The sequence below is a fragment of the Dendropsophus ebraccatus genome, chromosome 7, assembly GCF_027789765.1.
Source record: "Dendropsophus ebraccatus isolate aDenEbr1 chromosome 7, aDenEbr1.pat, whole genome shotgun sequence".
Classification (NCBI taxonomy): Eukaryota; Metazoa; Chordata; class Amphibia; order Anura; family Hylidae; genus Dendropsophus; species Dendropsophus ebraccatus.
The window spans coordinates 93,558,496-93,574,299 of record NC_091460.1 but is presented as its reverse complement, the minus strand read 5'-3'; the positions used below and the strand labels follow the sequence as shown (position 1 = coordinate 93,574,299).

The following is a 15,804-nucleotide window of genomic DNA, read 5'->3' as shown; positions in this document are numbered from 1 at the left end:
AAGTTATCAATATGTCTTTCTATTTCAGTTAATACATTCTTTCTTATTTTCTTTTACAGGGTCTCTTTCCAGCCTTCTGAGGTCTTCAGTTCTTTTTCTGCCTTTACTCCAAACTTTCATCTACATATTCTGACAGTATTTAACTTCTTGAAGTTGTGAAAGATTTTTGTCCATAGATTCCATAAATTGCAAGTATGGTACAGAAGAAAAGTCCTGAAATGAAAGGCTTTCATCGTTCTTTTAAGGCGAGTTCACTTTAATTTTAAATTGCTTTTATTGTGACCCATTATTTTACATCTCATAGATCAAATATTAGATGGGTCCATTGTGCTATATATGCTGCATTGAGCTTTGACTCCATAGTACCTTGGATAGTGTATCTGGCACCTAATCATGTAGGGGTTGTAAAGTGGGACCTCCGTGGATTGCACTTGTACCAGCACATGCCACAAATGCAGGATTAGATTGTGGTGGTTGTGATGTTTAGGAAGAATGTGTGTATGAAAGCAATGTTCGTGAGTGTACAGGATTCAAGGTTTCTCTGAGGAGCATTGCTCATTGCATCATATTGTCTCCTTCGGCTTGCCTTCTTCAAAAACTGCATCCTGGTGCCATGCTTTCCCTTGGTAAGTGACACACAGGCTCAGTTACGATCCAGCTCTGATACTTGCATGTTCTATGTAGTTTCTGTGGGCAGTGGTCTTCAGAGGCTAAGCTACATAAGATGTGATGTTTGACTCCCTTAGCTGGGAGGAGACTGCACTACCGACTGGGGTGCCGCCTAAGGCATACTAAACAAGTAATCACATCCAAGAAAGAAAAATAGTAAGCCTCAAGCAAAACAGGCGCACACCCGAATATATAGAAAATGGGTATATCTTTATTGAACAAACATGATTAGTATTACAAACCAGAAATTGGACTAGAATCCCTATACATGATTAAAAACAATTAAAACCAAAAACAACATGGGAGAACCAGTCAATACAAGAAAAACCCCAGGGTCACAACCCAATTTTACATGTAAATCCTACCTTCCATAATCAATAAACAACTATGTATACAAAAGAAAAAGATCCATAATTATAGTGCTTGAAAAGCACTATATTGTAATCCGTATTCTTCTTCCTTCCTTCTTTCTTCTTCTATCTTCTTCCTTCTTCCCCGAACCGCTTTGCGCACAGACTCTGTTCAAACTGCGTTTAGAAGCCCTCGGCGGTGTGAGTTGTGCTATCAATTTTTCGTTTCGATCAGATTTGTCGTTTTTATGAAATTTACGTTTTAAAGACCCGAAATTTCCCATAGAAAATAATGGCCCATTGGAAATGATGACCGCACTCTAACCGCTGACAGCCAATCACAGCACATATGCAAATAGCTGAAATATAGCAGCCAATAGGAACTCTAAGGTCTTGTCAGGCAATGTATCACACCATCCAAAGTCACATGTCCACTATTGGCCAATAGAAGATGTAATACATGGAAGGTCCTTAACGATTTTGTCTCACTGACATGAGTAAGATTGTCATGGTAACCAAGCAATGATCGTTACCATTACAAGAAGCAGAGTTCAGTCAGTAAAATAGCAGAGCTGAGGCAGGCATGTAGCAGGGACGGTACCCAAGCCGCTCTTAAAGGGACGGTACCCAACTCGCTTTGTAAGGGGAATTACATAAGTCGCTCTTAAAGGGACCCAAGTCGCTCTAAATGGGTCCCTTTAAGAGCGACCTGGGTCCCCTTAAGAGCGAAGGGACCCAGATCGCTCTTAAAGGGACGGGAGCCAAGTTACTCTTAAAGGGATGGCACCCAGGATTAAAGTTTCTCTTAAAAGGAAGTCACTGGTAAAGGGGAGCTCTGGAAGTCACTGGTAAAGGGGCACTCTTTTCAAGCACTATGTATTTCCCTGGAAATGCAAATCTAGTTTAAAGTATAAAGTGCTGTGCCTCAAGGTGCAAAAGTATTTAGTCAATCAATATGATATATTGTGAAAAATAATTTTTAAATACAAAAAAATATGTTGAATAAAGAATTCATATCACCATGTGCACTGGATGGGAGGAGAAACTGGGGTGACCCATGATGCCCTACGCGTTACGTCCACCAGGAACTTTGTCAGAGGTTCGTCTGACGAAGTTCCTGGTGGACGTAACGCGCAGGGCATCATGGGTCATCCCAGTTTCTTCTCCCTTCCCGTGCACATGGTGATATGAATTTTTTATTCAACATATTTTTTTGTATTTATTTACTCTTTTTTTTTTTTTTTTTCACAATATATCATACTAGAAAATGTACCCGGCGCTGCCCAGGTATAAAGTGTCAGTGTGTTAATTAGATTTGTTCTAAGGTGCCCAGGAGGCCAATCTAAAGGTATTGTTTCCTCGGTGGAATTAAAGGGGTAGTGCGGCGTTAAAAAATTATTCACAGAATAACACACATTACAAAGTTATACAACTTTGTAATGTATGTTATGTCTGTGAATCGCCCCCTTCCCCGTGTCCCACCACCCCCACCCGTGTACCCGGCAGTGTTGGTGCATTATACATTACCTGATCCGTGTCGAGGGCCGTCCGCCATTTTGTGCCAAACGTTATCTTCGGATAGACTGCCGAGTCGCTGCCGCCCGTCCCCCCTCTGCCGCGTCACAACTGTGCTCAACCGCGATTGGCTGAGCACAGTTATGCTCAGCCAATCGCGGCTGAGCATCAGGTGACGCTGCATAGGGCGGCCGGCATTCGGAACAGACGGAGCTGTTTGCCGGCCGGCCGAAGAAGTCACTGAATAAAGATCGGAGACTGGTGTCTGCACGTGACAGGTTGTATAGCGCACCACACTTCCGGGTACACGGGTGGGGGTGGTGGGACACGGGGAAGGGGGCCATTCACAGACATAACATACATTACAAAGTTGTATTACTTTGTAATGTGTGTTATTCTGTGAATAATTCTTTACCGCCGCACTACCCCTTTAATGTATACCTGTAGTGCATAGTTGGAGGGGTTCTGTATACCTACAGTGTATAGTTTTTAGGGGTCCCGCATATCTGTAGTGCATAGTTGGGGGGTGGGGGGAGGTGTATACCTATAGTGTATAGTTGGGGGAGTCCTGTATACCTGTAGTGTGTATTTGGGGGGGGGGGTTGTATACCTGTAGTGTATAGTTGAGGGAGGTCCTGTATACCAGTAGTGTAAAGTTGGGGGGGCTGTATACCTGTACTGTATAGTTTGGGAAGTCCTGTATACCTGCAGTGTATAGTTGGTGAAGGTCCTGTATTGTATAGTTCGCGGGTCCTGTATACCTGTAGTAAATAGTTGGTGCTGTATACCTGTAATGTATAGTTGGTGGAGGTTTTGTATACCTGTAGTTTATAGTTTGAGGGTCCTGGATACCTGTAGTGTGTAGTTGGTAAAGGTCTTGTATACCTGTAGTATATAGTTCGGGGGTCCTGTATACCTGTAGTATATAGTTTGAGGGTCCTGTATACCTGTAGTATGTAGTTGGTGGAGGTCCTGCATACCTGTAGTGTAAAGTTTGGGGTCCTGTATACCTGTAGTATAGAGTTGGTAAAGGTGCTGTATACTTGTAGTATAGAGTTGGTGGAGGTCCTGTATACCTGTAGTGTATAGTTTTGGGGTCCTGTATACTTGTAGTGTATAGTTTGGGGTCCTGTATACCTGTAGTATATAGTTGGTGGAGGTCCCATGCACCTGTAGTGTATAGTTTTGGGTCCTGTATACCTGCAGGGTCGTATTTACCATTAGGCACCCATGGTCTGGTGCCTAGGGTAGCAACTTGCAGAGGGGCAGTACCCTCCCGTTCAGAAAATCTGGTGTTTTTTTCCAGTCACAGTATGGCGGTATTGGTCTGGTATGGCAGTGTTATTCAGTCACAGTGTGTCGGTATCTGTCAGGTATGGTATAGTGGTGTTATCCAGTCACAGTATGGCGGCATTGTTCAGGTCTGGTATGGCAGTGTTATCCAGTCACAGTATGGCGGTATTGGTCAGGTGTGGTGTGGCGGTGTTAAATGTGACGTCTGGAGTAGGGATGGTCTGAACCTGCCGAGGTTCGGGTTCGTATGAACCCGAACGCTCGGCAGCAGATTCCCGCTGTCTGACCGCTCCGTGGAGCGGGCGGATACAGCGGGAGGAACGCCTGGTAAACTGGGATGCAGCCTATGGCTATGGCTGTATCCCAGTTTTCCAGGCAGTCCTCCCGCTGGATCCGCCCGCTCCACGGAGTGATTAGACAGCGGGAATCATTACAGAGGGTTCGGGATCGTACGAACCCGAACCGAACTCTGTTCGGACCATCCCTAGTCTGGAGCTATTACCTACCTATCCTGATGCTAATTGGTGAGTGAGGAATGGGGCATCTTCAGGTTTAGTGCTTAGGTCAGCAGCAGCTAGTAATACTGCCCTGTATACCTTTATAGATGGAGTAGGAGGTCCTGTATACATGTACTGTATAGATGGAGTAGGGGGTCTACCAATTATTTCTGTGGATCTGTTGTGAGGCAGCTGGCCCTAGCAACCATTCACATTCCAGCTCCCCGTGAAAGTAGTAATCCTATTGGTTGCTAAGGCTCCCAACTGCTGGGCAGCTGCAGCTAATTATATCACCTGTGTGCAGTGTGGAGATTTTCATTTCATTCATTTCTATGGGGCGCCAATCTTTCCCCTTCCCCTTCTCTCCTGTACATCTGACGGGGACGGGACCTTCGCAATAACCTTCCCGGGCACCCAATGTATCTGTGTGCCAAATTTGGGGTCAAACGGTTCAGGTGTTTGGAAGTCTATTTGGGACAGACAGACAGACTTTCATTTTTAATATATAGATTGATTGACTAAATACTTTTGCACCTTGAGGCACAGCACTTTATACTTTAACCCCTTAAAGTGTCACTGTCGTGAAATTTTTTTTGCAGAAATCAATAGTCCAGGCGATTTTAAGAAACTTTGTAATTGGGTTTATTATCCGAAAAATGCATTTTTATCATGAAAAAGCAGTTTGAAGCTCTCCCCCCTGTCTTCATTGTTCTCCTATGGAGAGAGCTAAAGAAAAGACCAAAACAGGACAACAAAGAGTTAATCTACAAATCCCTCACGGGATATCTCCTGTGACAGTCACCAGTGACCTGTCTGAGCTCGGATTACAGCTGTCACCCAGCTCCGTGCCTGTAATCCTCTGTTATCTGCTTTCTGCTGCCGGCTAACTCCCTCCTTCCTCCTCCCCCCTCCCCTCTCCCTAGAACAGACAGGGTACGTCTCCTGCAACAAGTCACAATTTTCAGATTTTTCAGAGTGGATGAAAAAGAGGAAGGAGGGGGGGACCTGGGAAAAGGCTTTTTACATGCAGATAATGGCAGATTTGGCTAATAAACCCAATTACAAAGTTTCTTAAAATCGCCTGGACTATTGATTTCTGCAAAAAAAAAAAATACGACAGTGACTCTTTAAGGACCGGGCTTAAAATGGCCTTAAGGACCGAGGCATATTTTATGAATATGACCTGTGTCACTTTAGTCATTAATAACTTCGGGATTCTTTTAACTATGCGGCTGATTCTGAGATTGTTTTCTCGTGACATATGGTACTTTACATTTATGGTAAATTGGAGTGGATACGTCTAATGAATCTTTATGAAAAAATCCAAAATAACTTGAAAAATTGTGAAAAAATGCATTTTTCACCTTTGAAACTTTTCTGCTTATACAGAAAATGGTTATGCCACATAAATTATATATTAAATAGCATTAGCAACATGTCTACTTTATGGTGGCAGCTTTTATTAAACTATTTTTAATTTTTTTTAGACAATGGAAAGCTTAAAACATTAGCAGCAAATTTCCAAATTTTCAGTAAAATTTCAAAATCAGATATTTTTAGGGACCTGTTCAGGTTTAAAGTGTATTTGAGGGGACTGTGTGTTAGAAAGCCCCACAAAGCACCCCATTTCAGAAACTGCACCCCTTAAACTCTGCAAAAGCACATCCAGAAAGTTTTTTAACCCTTTAGGGAAGGCACAAAAATAAAAGCTAAGTGTGTAAGAAATTTGAAAATTTTAATTTTCTGTGCAGAGATTTTATTGTAATCCAATATTTTTCATAATGATAAACCTATTAGCAGAGAAATGCACCCCAATATTGATTGCTCCGTTTATGCAGTTTATAGAAATACCCCATATGTGGCCCTAATGCGCTATTTGACGCAACCACAAGCCTCAGATATATAGGAGCGCCTAGTGAATTTCAACGCCTGTGTTTTATTTGGTCATTTTTGACTGTACCACTTCAGGTTGGCAGAGGCTCTGGGGTGCCAAAACCTAAAAAACACCCCTAAAGGGACACCATTTAGAAAACTACACCCCTCATGGAATGTAACAAGCTGTGCGGTTAGCATTTGGACCCCACTGGTGCTTCACAGATTTTCAGAACAATGTGGCGTGAAAAAAGAAAAAATAATTTTTTACACTAAAACGTTGTTCTAGCCTTCAAATTTTCATTTTCTTAAAGGGATAAAAGAAAAAAAAAACACAAAGCGTGTAGTGCAGTTTCTTCCGAGTACGGAAATACCCCACATGTGGACATAAAGTGCCAAGCGGGCGCAGGACGAGCCTCCCAAGGAGATGGAGCGCCAATTGGCTTTTGGAAGCTGAATTTCACTGGAATGGATTTAAAGGGCCATGTTGCATTTACAGAGCCCTCGTGCTGCCAAAACACTGGAAATCCCCCACAAGTGACCCCATTCTGAAAAACTACACCCCTGAAGGAATCTAACAAGGGGTGCAGTGAGCATATGGACCCCACTGGTGACGGGCACAAATGTGGAACAATGTGACGTGAAAGGGAAAATTTTCATTTTTTCACTTTCACGGCACAAATATGCCAATCATCAAGGGGTCCATATCCTCATTGCACCCCTTGTTAGATTCCTTGAATGGGGTCACTTGTGGGGGGTTTCCAGTGCTTTGGCAGCACGAGGGCTCTGTAAATGCGACATGGCGTTCATAATCCATTCTAGCCAAATCCAGCCTCCAAGATACAAATGGCGCTCTTTACCTTCGGAGGCTTGCCCTGCGCCCACATGGCGCTTTATGTCCACATGTGGGGTATTTACGGACTTGGAGGAAATTGCTCTACACATTTTGTGTGTTTTTTTTCTCTTTTAACCCCTTGTGAAAATGAAAAATTCAAGGCTAAACCAACATTATAGTGTGAAAAATTTTACATTTTATTTTCACGCCACATTGTTCCACATTTGTGCCCGTCACCAGTGGGGTCCATATGCTCGCTACACCCCTTGTTACATTCCCTAAGGGGTGTAGTTTCCATAATGGGGTGACTTGTGGGGGGTTGCAACTGTCTTGGCAACACAGAGGCCTTTTAACCCCTTAGTGACCGCCATGCTGCCTTTTCACGGCGGCCACTAATGGGCTTTATTCCGATGCGTACGCCTTTTAACGGTGGGCGCATCGGAATAAATGACCGCCCGGCGGCGGCTGCAGGACGGGTGATCAGCGGTCAGTGTGACCGCTGACACCCTCCTGTAACTGCCCGGAGCGGAGGATTCTCCGCTCCGGGCAGTTTAACCCGGTAAATGCCGCTGTCAAACCATGACAGCGGCATCTAACGGGTCCCGGTGGATCCCAGACGGCGCCGTGGGTCACTTACATGATCGCGATGTCCCGCGGCGCCGTCCGGGGTCCCGATGTCTCCATGGTGATTCCGGGGTCCTAATGAAGGTCCCCGGGGTCTCCATGGAGATGCCTGATGCTGACAGGGGTGGCCGTGGCTCAGGATGAGGTATGATACAATACATTGCAGTACCTGATCAGTGATCAAAGTATTTTACACTAGTGTACAGTAATGTACACTAGTGTAAAAATAAAAAAAAGTGAAAAAAGTGTGCACCAAACACAACACAGACCCCCCAATAATAAAGATGCATTACATTCCCCATACACTATAAAACATTACATAAAAGTGATCAAAAACACAAATCCTATACATATTTGGTATCGTTACGTCCGTAACAACCCAATCTATAAAACTATATCAATAATTATATCGCACGACACACGCTGTAAAAAAAAAAAAAAAAACAGTACTAGAATAGCTGTATTTTATCAATCCACTTTAGAAAATACGTCATAAAAGAGACCAAAAAGTCATGTACATATAAAACTTGGTATCAATAGAAACTACAGATCTTCCCACAAAAAATAAGCCCAAAACCAGCTCTGTCGCGCAAAAGATGAGAACGCTATGGATCTTGCAATGTGGCTACAGTTTTTGTGGGTTTTGGCTAGGAAGATAGTTTCTATTGCGCCAAAGCGGTAATAGTTAAAAAAAACTCACACAAATGTGGTATCGCCGTAACCGTAGCGACCCAGAGAATACATGTATTATGTTATTAGTGACCGCCGATACGGATTTTTACGGCGATCACTAATGGGCTCCATTCTGCTGCCATCAGCTCTTTATGGCGATGGTGCAGAATAGTGCACCGGCGCCGGTAATGCCTGCAGCCCCCTCCTCTCAGCTACCGGAGGTAGCTGAGGGGTTGGGGGAGAGTGTGGGGTCAGTCCCGGCCAGTCCTCTCACCGGTGATCGCCGTTATTATCAGTATAAAGGCGGCTACCGGTAACGGGCATTGCCAGCGCAGCTGAACGCTTTCATCTCTTCTCACCGTGAATCCACAGTGAGAGGAGATGAAAACATGTCCCCCCATCCCCAGAATTAACCCTAGTGACCTGGCCACTGACCCTCCCCTCCCTGGGCGGCCCTCTGATCCAAGATGGCCGCCGTCATCACTGTGAACAGACTCTGTTCACAGTGATGGATTCCTAAAAATGATCCAAGCTTCATTCTCTTCACCACCGGAGGTGGCGGAGAGCATGGGGCAATGATCGGTGACCACCCGGTGTGGTCCTAGTACAAGTGATCAGCGGTATATACTATATACCACTGATCGCTTGTTCCAAATGGTGCCTGCACTTTTTTACGCCTGTCACCAAAGTCAAGTGCCTTGGATTACCCGTAACCACCCTGGATTACTTGTAACCACCCCAGATTACCCATCACCACCCCAGATTGCCCGTAACCACCCCAGATTGCCCGTAACCACCCCAGATTGCCCGTAACCACCCCAGATTGCCCGTAACCACCCCAGATTGCCCGTAACCACCCCAGATTGCCCGTAACCACCCCAGATTGCCCGTAACCACCCCAGATTGCCCGTAACCACCCCAGATTGCCCGTAACCTCCCCAGATTGCCCGTAACCTCCCCAGATTGCCCGTATCCACCCCAGATTGTCCGTATCCACCCCAGATTGTCCGTATCCACCCCAGATTGTCCGTATCCACCCCAGATTGTCCGTATCCACCCCAGATTGCCCGTATCCACCCCAGATTGCCCGTATCCCTCCCAGACAGCCCGTCGCCCTCCCAGACAGCCCGTCGCCCTCCCAGACAGCCCGTCGCCCCCCACATATTGCCTGTAACTAAAATGACACTCCTTCTCTTCTGAGCCCTGCTGTGTGCCCATACAGTGGTTTATGCCCACATATGGGGTACCATTGTACTCAGGAGAACCTCCGTTACAAGTTTTGGGGTGCTTTTTCTCCCTTGTTCCTAGTGAAATTGAGAAATTCAAACTAAACAAACATGTTGCTGAAAAAATTCAAATTTTTTCAATTTTACTGTCTATTTTTGAATACTTTTCTCCAATACCTGTGGGGTCAAAATGCTCACCACACCCCAAGATAAATTCCTTGAGGGGTGTACTTTCCAAAATGGGGTGATTTTGGGGGGGAGGGTTCTATTCTGTAGACATTATAGGGGCACTGCAAACGCACCTGGCGCTCAGAAACTTCTTCAGGAAAATCATGCACTGAAAATGCTTGGCGCTCCCTTCCTTCTGTGGCCCGCTGTGTGCCCACACAGTGGTTTATGCCCACATATGGGGTATCGTTCTACTCAGGAGTACCTGCGTTACATATATTGGGGTGAGTTTTCTCCCCTGTTTCTCGTGAAATTGAGAAATTTCAAACTAAACAAACATGTTATTGGAAAAATTCTATTTTTTCATTTTTACTGTCTTCTTTTGAATACTTTCCTCTAATACCTGTGGGGTCAAAATGGTCACCACACCCCAAGATGTATTCTTTGATGGGTGTACTTTCCAAAATGGGGTGACTTTTGGGGGGGGTTCTATTCTGCTGACACTACAGGGGCTCTGCAAACGCACCTGGCGCTCAGAAATTTCTTCAGCAAAATCTGAACTGGAAATGCTAATTGGCGCTCCTTCCCTTCTGAGCCCCGCTGTGTGCCCACACAGTGGTTTATGCCCACATATGGGGTATCGTTCTACTCAGGAGTACCTGCGTTACATATATTGGGGTGAGTTTTCTCCCCTGTTTCTCGTGAAATTGAGAAATTTCAAACTAAACAAACATGTTATTGGAAAAATTCTATTTTTTCATTTTTACGGTCTTCTTTTGAATACTTTCCTCTAATACCTGTGGGGTCAAAATGGTCACCACACCCCAAGATGTATTCTTTGATGGGTGTACTTTCCAAAATGGGGTGACTTTTGGGGGGGTTCTATTCTGCTGACACTACAGGGGCTCTGCAAACGCACCTGGCGCTCAGAAATTTCTTCAGCAAAATCTGAACTGGAAATGCTAATTGGCGCTCCTTCCCTTCTGAGCCCCGCTGTGTGCCCACACAGTGGTTTATGCCCACATATGGGGTATCGTTCTACTCAGGAGTACCTGCATTACATATATTGGGGTGAGTTTTCTCCCCTGTTCCTCGTGAAATTGATAAATTTCAAACTAAACAAACATATTATTGGAAAAATTCTATTTTTTCATTTTTACTGTCTTCTTTTGAATACTTTCCTCTAATACCTGTGGGGTCAAAATGGTCACCACACCCCAAGATGTATTCTTTGATGGGTGTAATTTCCAAAATGGGGTGACTTTTGGGGGGGTTCTATTCTGCTGACACTACAGGGGCTCTGCAAACGCACCTGGCGCTCAGAAATTTCTTCAGCAAAATCTGAACTGGAAATGCTAATAGGTGCTCCCTTCCTTCTGAGGCTTGCTGTGTGCCCATACAGTGGTTTACGCCCACATGTTGGGTACCGTTCTACTCAGGAGAACCTGCATTACAAAATTTGGGGTGCATTTTCTCTCATGTTTATTATGAAAATGAGATACTTTAATCTTAACAAATATATTGGAAAATTTCTATTTTCCATTTTTTTCCGGCCTAATTGTGAATACTTTCCTCCAGCCCCTGTAGGGTTAAAATGCTCATTATACCCCCTAGATTAATTCTTTAAGGTGTCTAGTTTCCAAAATGGGGTCACTTATGGGAGTTTCCAGTATACAAGCCTCCTAAATCAACTTAAAAAAAGAACTGGTCCCTAAAAAAATCAGTTTTGGAAATTTCATTAAAATTTGATAATTTGCTGATACATTTCTAAGCCCCGTAACACCCTAAAAAAGTGAAATATGTTTACGAAATGAAGCCAGAATAAAGAGGACATATTGATAATGTGACTTACTAACTAATTTTTGTCATGTGCCTTTTTTTTTTAGAAGCAAAGAATTTCAAAGTTCGTAAAGTGCAAAATTTTCAAATTTTTCATTATATTTTGATGTTTTTCACAAAAAACACACAAGACAGTGACCAAATTTTGCCACTAACATAAAGTACCGTATGTTACGAAAAAACAATCTCAGAATCGCTAGCATACGTTAAAGCATCACTGAGCTTTAAGCGCATAAAGTGAGACAGGTCAGATTTTGAAAAATGAGCCTGGTCATTAAGGCCCAAACAGGCTTGGTCCCTAAGGGGTTAAATGCAACATGGCCCTCAATCTATTCCAGCCAAATCCAGCCTCCAAAAACCAAATGGCGCTCCTTCCCTTTGGAGGCTTACCCTGCACCCACATGGCCCTTTATGTCCACATGTGGGGTATTTCCGTACTCAGGGGAAATTGCTCTACACGGTTTTTTTTTTTTTTTTATCTTTTAACCCCTTGTGAAAATGAAAAAATGAAGACAATATCAATGATTTAGTGTAAAAATGTAAAAAAAAATACACTAAATGTTGGTCTAGCCTTGATTTTTTCCATTTCCACAAGGGGTTAAAAAGAAAATTAATGCAAAACGTGTAGAGTAATTTCCCCTGAGTACGAAAATACCCCACGTGTGGACATAATGTGCCATATGGGCACAGGGCAAGCCACCAAGGGGACAGAGCGCCATTTAGAGGCTGGAATGGAGGATGGAGGCCATGTCGCAATTACAAAGCTCCTGTGCGGCCAGGACAGTAGAAACCCCATTCTGGAAACTACACCCCTCAAGAAATCTAACAAGAGGTTCAGTAAACATATGGACCCCACTGGTGATGGGCACATGTGTAGAACATGTGCTGTGAAAATAAAAAAATACTATTTTTTTTTTTTTATCATTTTCACGGTACAAATGTGTCCGTCACCAGGGGGCCATATCCCGGCTGCCCCCCTTGTTAGATTCCTTATGGGGTGTAGTTTCCAGAATGGGAATGGCGGCCATACTTATTTAGCTGGGGAAAAGGGACAATTCTAATTTTTGGGGGGATATTAGGCCAATTATTAGTTTATAAGGTTGAAAATGACAGGAGTCCATCAAATTCAACCTGTGTTGATCCAGAGGAAGGCAAAAAAAACCCTCGTGAGGCAGACTACAGTAGCTTCATCACTGGGAAAAAATTCCTTCCCGATTCCATAATGGCAATCAGAATAATCCCTGGATCAACGTGACCCCTGAAATAGGAATAAGGGACAGAATTTAGAAAATATAGAACTCCGATGACGTGTAGTACGCCTTGAAGCGATCCAGTATGCAGAAGCCGGGGTGATCAGGACAGGTGTCAGACTGGAAAATGGTGTCCTTCCTGATCCCCCTGTTACGCCACACTCTGCACTTCTTCTGGGGTCTCGTGTTTTCCAGTGTGGGGGGCGTCACCTGGAAAATGTTGTCCTGGTGCGATACGGTCCTTCATATCCAGAAGCGCTGGGGCCGCTCCATAGCTGCTAAATATTAGGGCTGGTATTACTGCTTCTGATATTTTTGGATTGTGCTGCAAGCTTCAGTAGCTCGGGCAGCGAGGGACCGGAAGAGGGGGTGCTGGTATAAAAGTTATCCCCGTACAGGTGGTAACCTTTATCCAGCAGTGGGAAGATCAGGTCCCAAACGATCTTCCTACTAACTCTGAGGATGTGGTGGTGGTGGGGGGGGGGTTCATCTGGGGGTGGATTTGGGTGTCCCCTCCTTCATACACTGTAATTGTACATGTACACTGCGGAATGGCGAAGGATAACCCTTTGTGCATTCCGCAGCTGGCACCCACCGGCGGACTGATGCGGGCGCGCGTGTCCGTCCGTGTCACACTCCATTCTATGCACAGGCGGATTCCGCCCTCTGTGCAAAGAATGAACGTGTTCATTCTTTGGACGGACGACGGAATCCGCCCATGCATAGGATGGAGTCTATGACACGGGCGGAGACGCATGCCTGCATCAGTCCGCCGGCGGGTGCCAGCTGCGGAATGCACTAAGGGTTATCCTTCGCCATTTCGCAGTGTGCACGTACCCTAAATCTGTAAGTGTACCCTGAGGTACTCTCAGAGTTTGTAGAATTTAACTCCATGCCGTCATCTCTTAATGGGACGGTACTGGCGGAAAAGACGTGTCTGGGGGGCAGCGTACGCTACACTACCCCCAGACACATCACTGGAGGATGAGGATGAATGGGGGGAAAAAAAGGATCCCCTCCCCATTCATCCTCACTAGCTGTTTCAGTGTCTGAGGCAATAATAACATATGCGTTGGGGATTGGTATATGGGGTATGTAAATGTGTAGTGTTGTAGTGTAAAACTTTATTCCGTGTAGTGTAATGGTGTTTTTTACATGTTTTTTTTTAACATTAAGTATAAAAAAAAACCTACGCCAAGAAAGGAGTTGCCAATAAATGCCACAGACCATGGCTGTCGGATATAGGAAAAAACACCCTACTCCAAAAAGGAGGAGTTGCTGATCGTGCGATGCTGATCAGCACTCAGTGGCGATAAGGTGCGGAAAATGTAAAAAAAAAAAAATTGGAAAAAAAAAAACTTTCTTCAACCCTATAGCTACTGATCTGTGTATTATATACACTTATCAGCCGCTAGGGGGCAGTAGAACGCAAATTCCGGAAAAAGCCAAAGTTTGACGATACTGGAGCCAATGATTGCCGATGGGGACCGCCGGAAAAAGACGAAGACGCCGACGAAGATCGGGACCCGGAGGACGCGATCGGGACGCTGGATCAGGTGTGTATGGGTCAATACCTGCTGTGGACACCTCAGCTACCTAGCTGAGGTGTCCACAGCAGGTATTTAACCCTTTCATGGGGTACTTATATCGCCGTGATCGGCCGGCCGATTACGGCGATCGGGACGTGGCACCGTGGCCACCATTAATTTTAACAGTAATGGCGGTCGGTGCTGTTCTCGGGTCACCGATGACCCGGAAAGCTGCAGATAGCCGCCATTGGCTGATCTGAATTGATCAGCCAATAGCGGCGATCGTCAGTGCGGGAGGGGTTAATCACCCCCCGTGCCGACAAGTAGGGTGGCCTGCTATACATGTAAATGTAAATGTTTGCGTTAAGACACGGGTTTTGGGGGCGTACACTTACGCCCGCGGTCATTAAGGGGTTAAATTATGGATTGTTTTCTTTTGCATACATAGTTGTTTATTGATTATGGAAGGTAGGATTTACATGTAAAATTGGGTTGTGACCCTGGGGTTTTCCTTGTATTGACTGGTTCTCCCATGTTGTTTTTGGTTTTAATTGTTTTTAATCATGTATAGGGATTCTAGTCCAATTGCTGGTTTGTAATACTAATCATGTTTGTTCAATAAAGATATACTTATTAATATATATTTTATATATATTTGGGTGTGCGCCTGTTTTGCTTTAGGCTTACTCTTTTTTTCTTTCTTGGTTGTGATGTGATGTTTGACTGTTCTCTACGTAGTAGTAGGTTTAGGGTTAGAAGTTTCTTGTAGTTGTGTGGACAGCTAATTCTTAGGGTCTTTTTACACATAAAGATATCTTACAGATCTTAGAAGCCAAAGTCAGGAACAGGTTTTAAACAGGTCATAAGCGAAAGACTGAGATTTCTCCTCTTTTCTAATCCATCCCTGGCTTTGGCTTTAAAAATCTTGCAGATATCTTTGTGTTAAAGGTCCCATAGAGACATTCCAGTTGCAATGTTTGTTCACCCTCCCAGCAATTGACTGCAGAATAATGGATTAATGCAGTTCATAAAGTACTGCATTGATCCCTAAAAGCAATCAGTGGTATCGCTCATAGAAGTTCCTTAGGGCTAAAATAAAAGTGTAAAAAAAATAAATAAACGAGGAATAAAATATGATCAAAAAGTGTGGCACAGATCATGGTGCAAAAAAAATGACTCCTCACACAGTCCCATAGATAAAAAAATAAAATAAAAAAAAGTATTTACAATTGCTTTATTTTAACCCTTATAACATTTAAAAAATTTTTTTATTATAATTATATATGTTTTGGAAAGTAGTAAAATAAGTTATATAAATTACCTAGCGTAATCTTACTGACAGAAAGGAAAAGTCCGGGCACAGACTTTTTCAAAACTGCTGTGGTGGGGGTGGCCGAACATAACATTCACTTACCTCCCTGGTTCCAGCACTGGGGTTTGCTCCCCCCCCCCCCCCCCCCCCAAA

General features: G+C 44.2%; 1 protein-coding gene across 2 annotated transcripts in view; it reads left to right on the top strand.

The window, feature by feature from the left end:
- MKNK2 (MAPK interacting serine/threonine kinase 2) overlaps window positions 1–15,804 on the top strand; it is a 310,400-nt gene that overhangs the window by 41,837 nt on the left and 252,759 nt on the right. For both annotated transcript variants that reach the window (XM_069977913.1, XM_069977912.1), the window contains exon 2: window positions 60–245. In XM_069977913.1, the coding sequence (XP_069834014.1) occupies window positions 195–245 (51 nt within the window). In that variant the 5' untranslated portion in view covers window positions 60–194. The remainder of the gene's footprint in view (window positions 1–59; window positions 246–15,804) is intronic.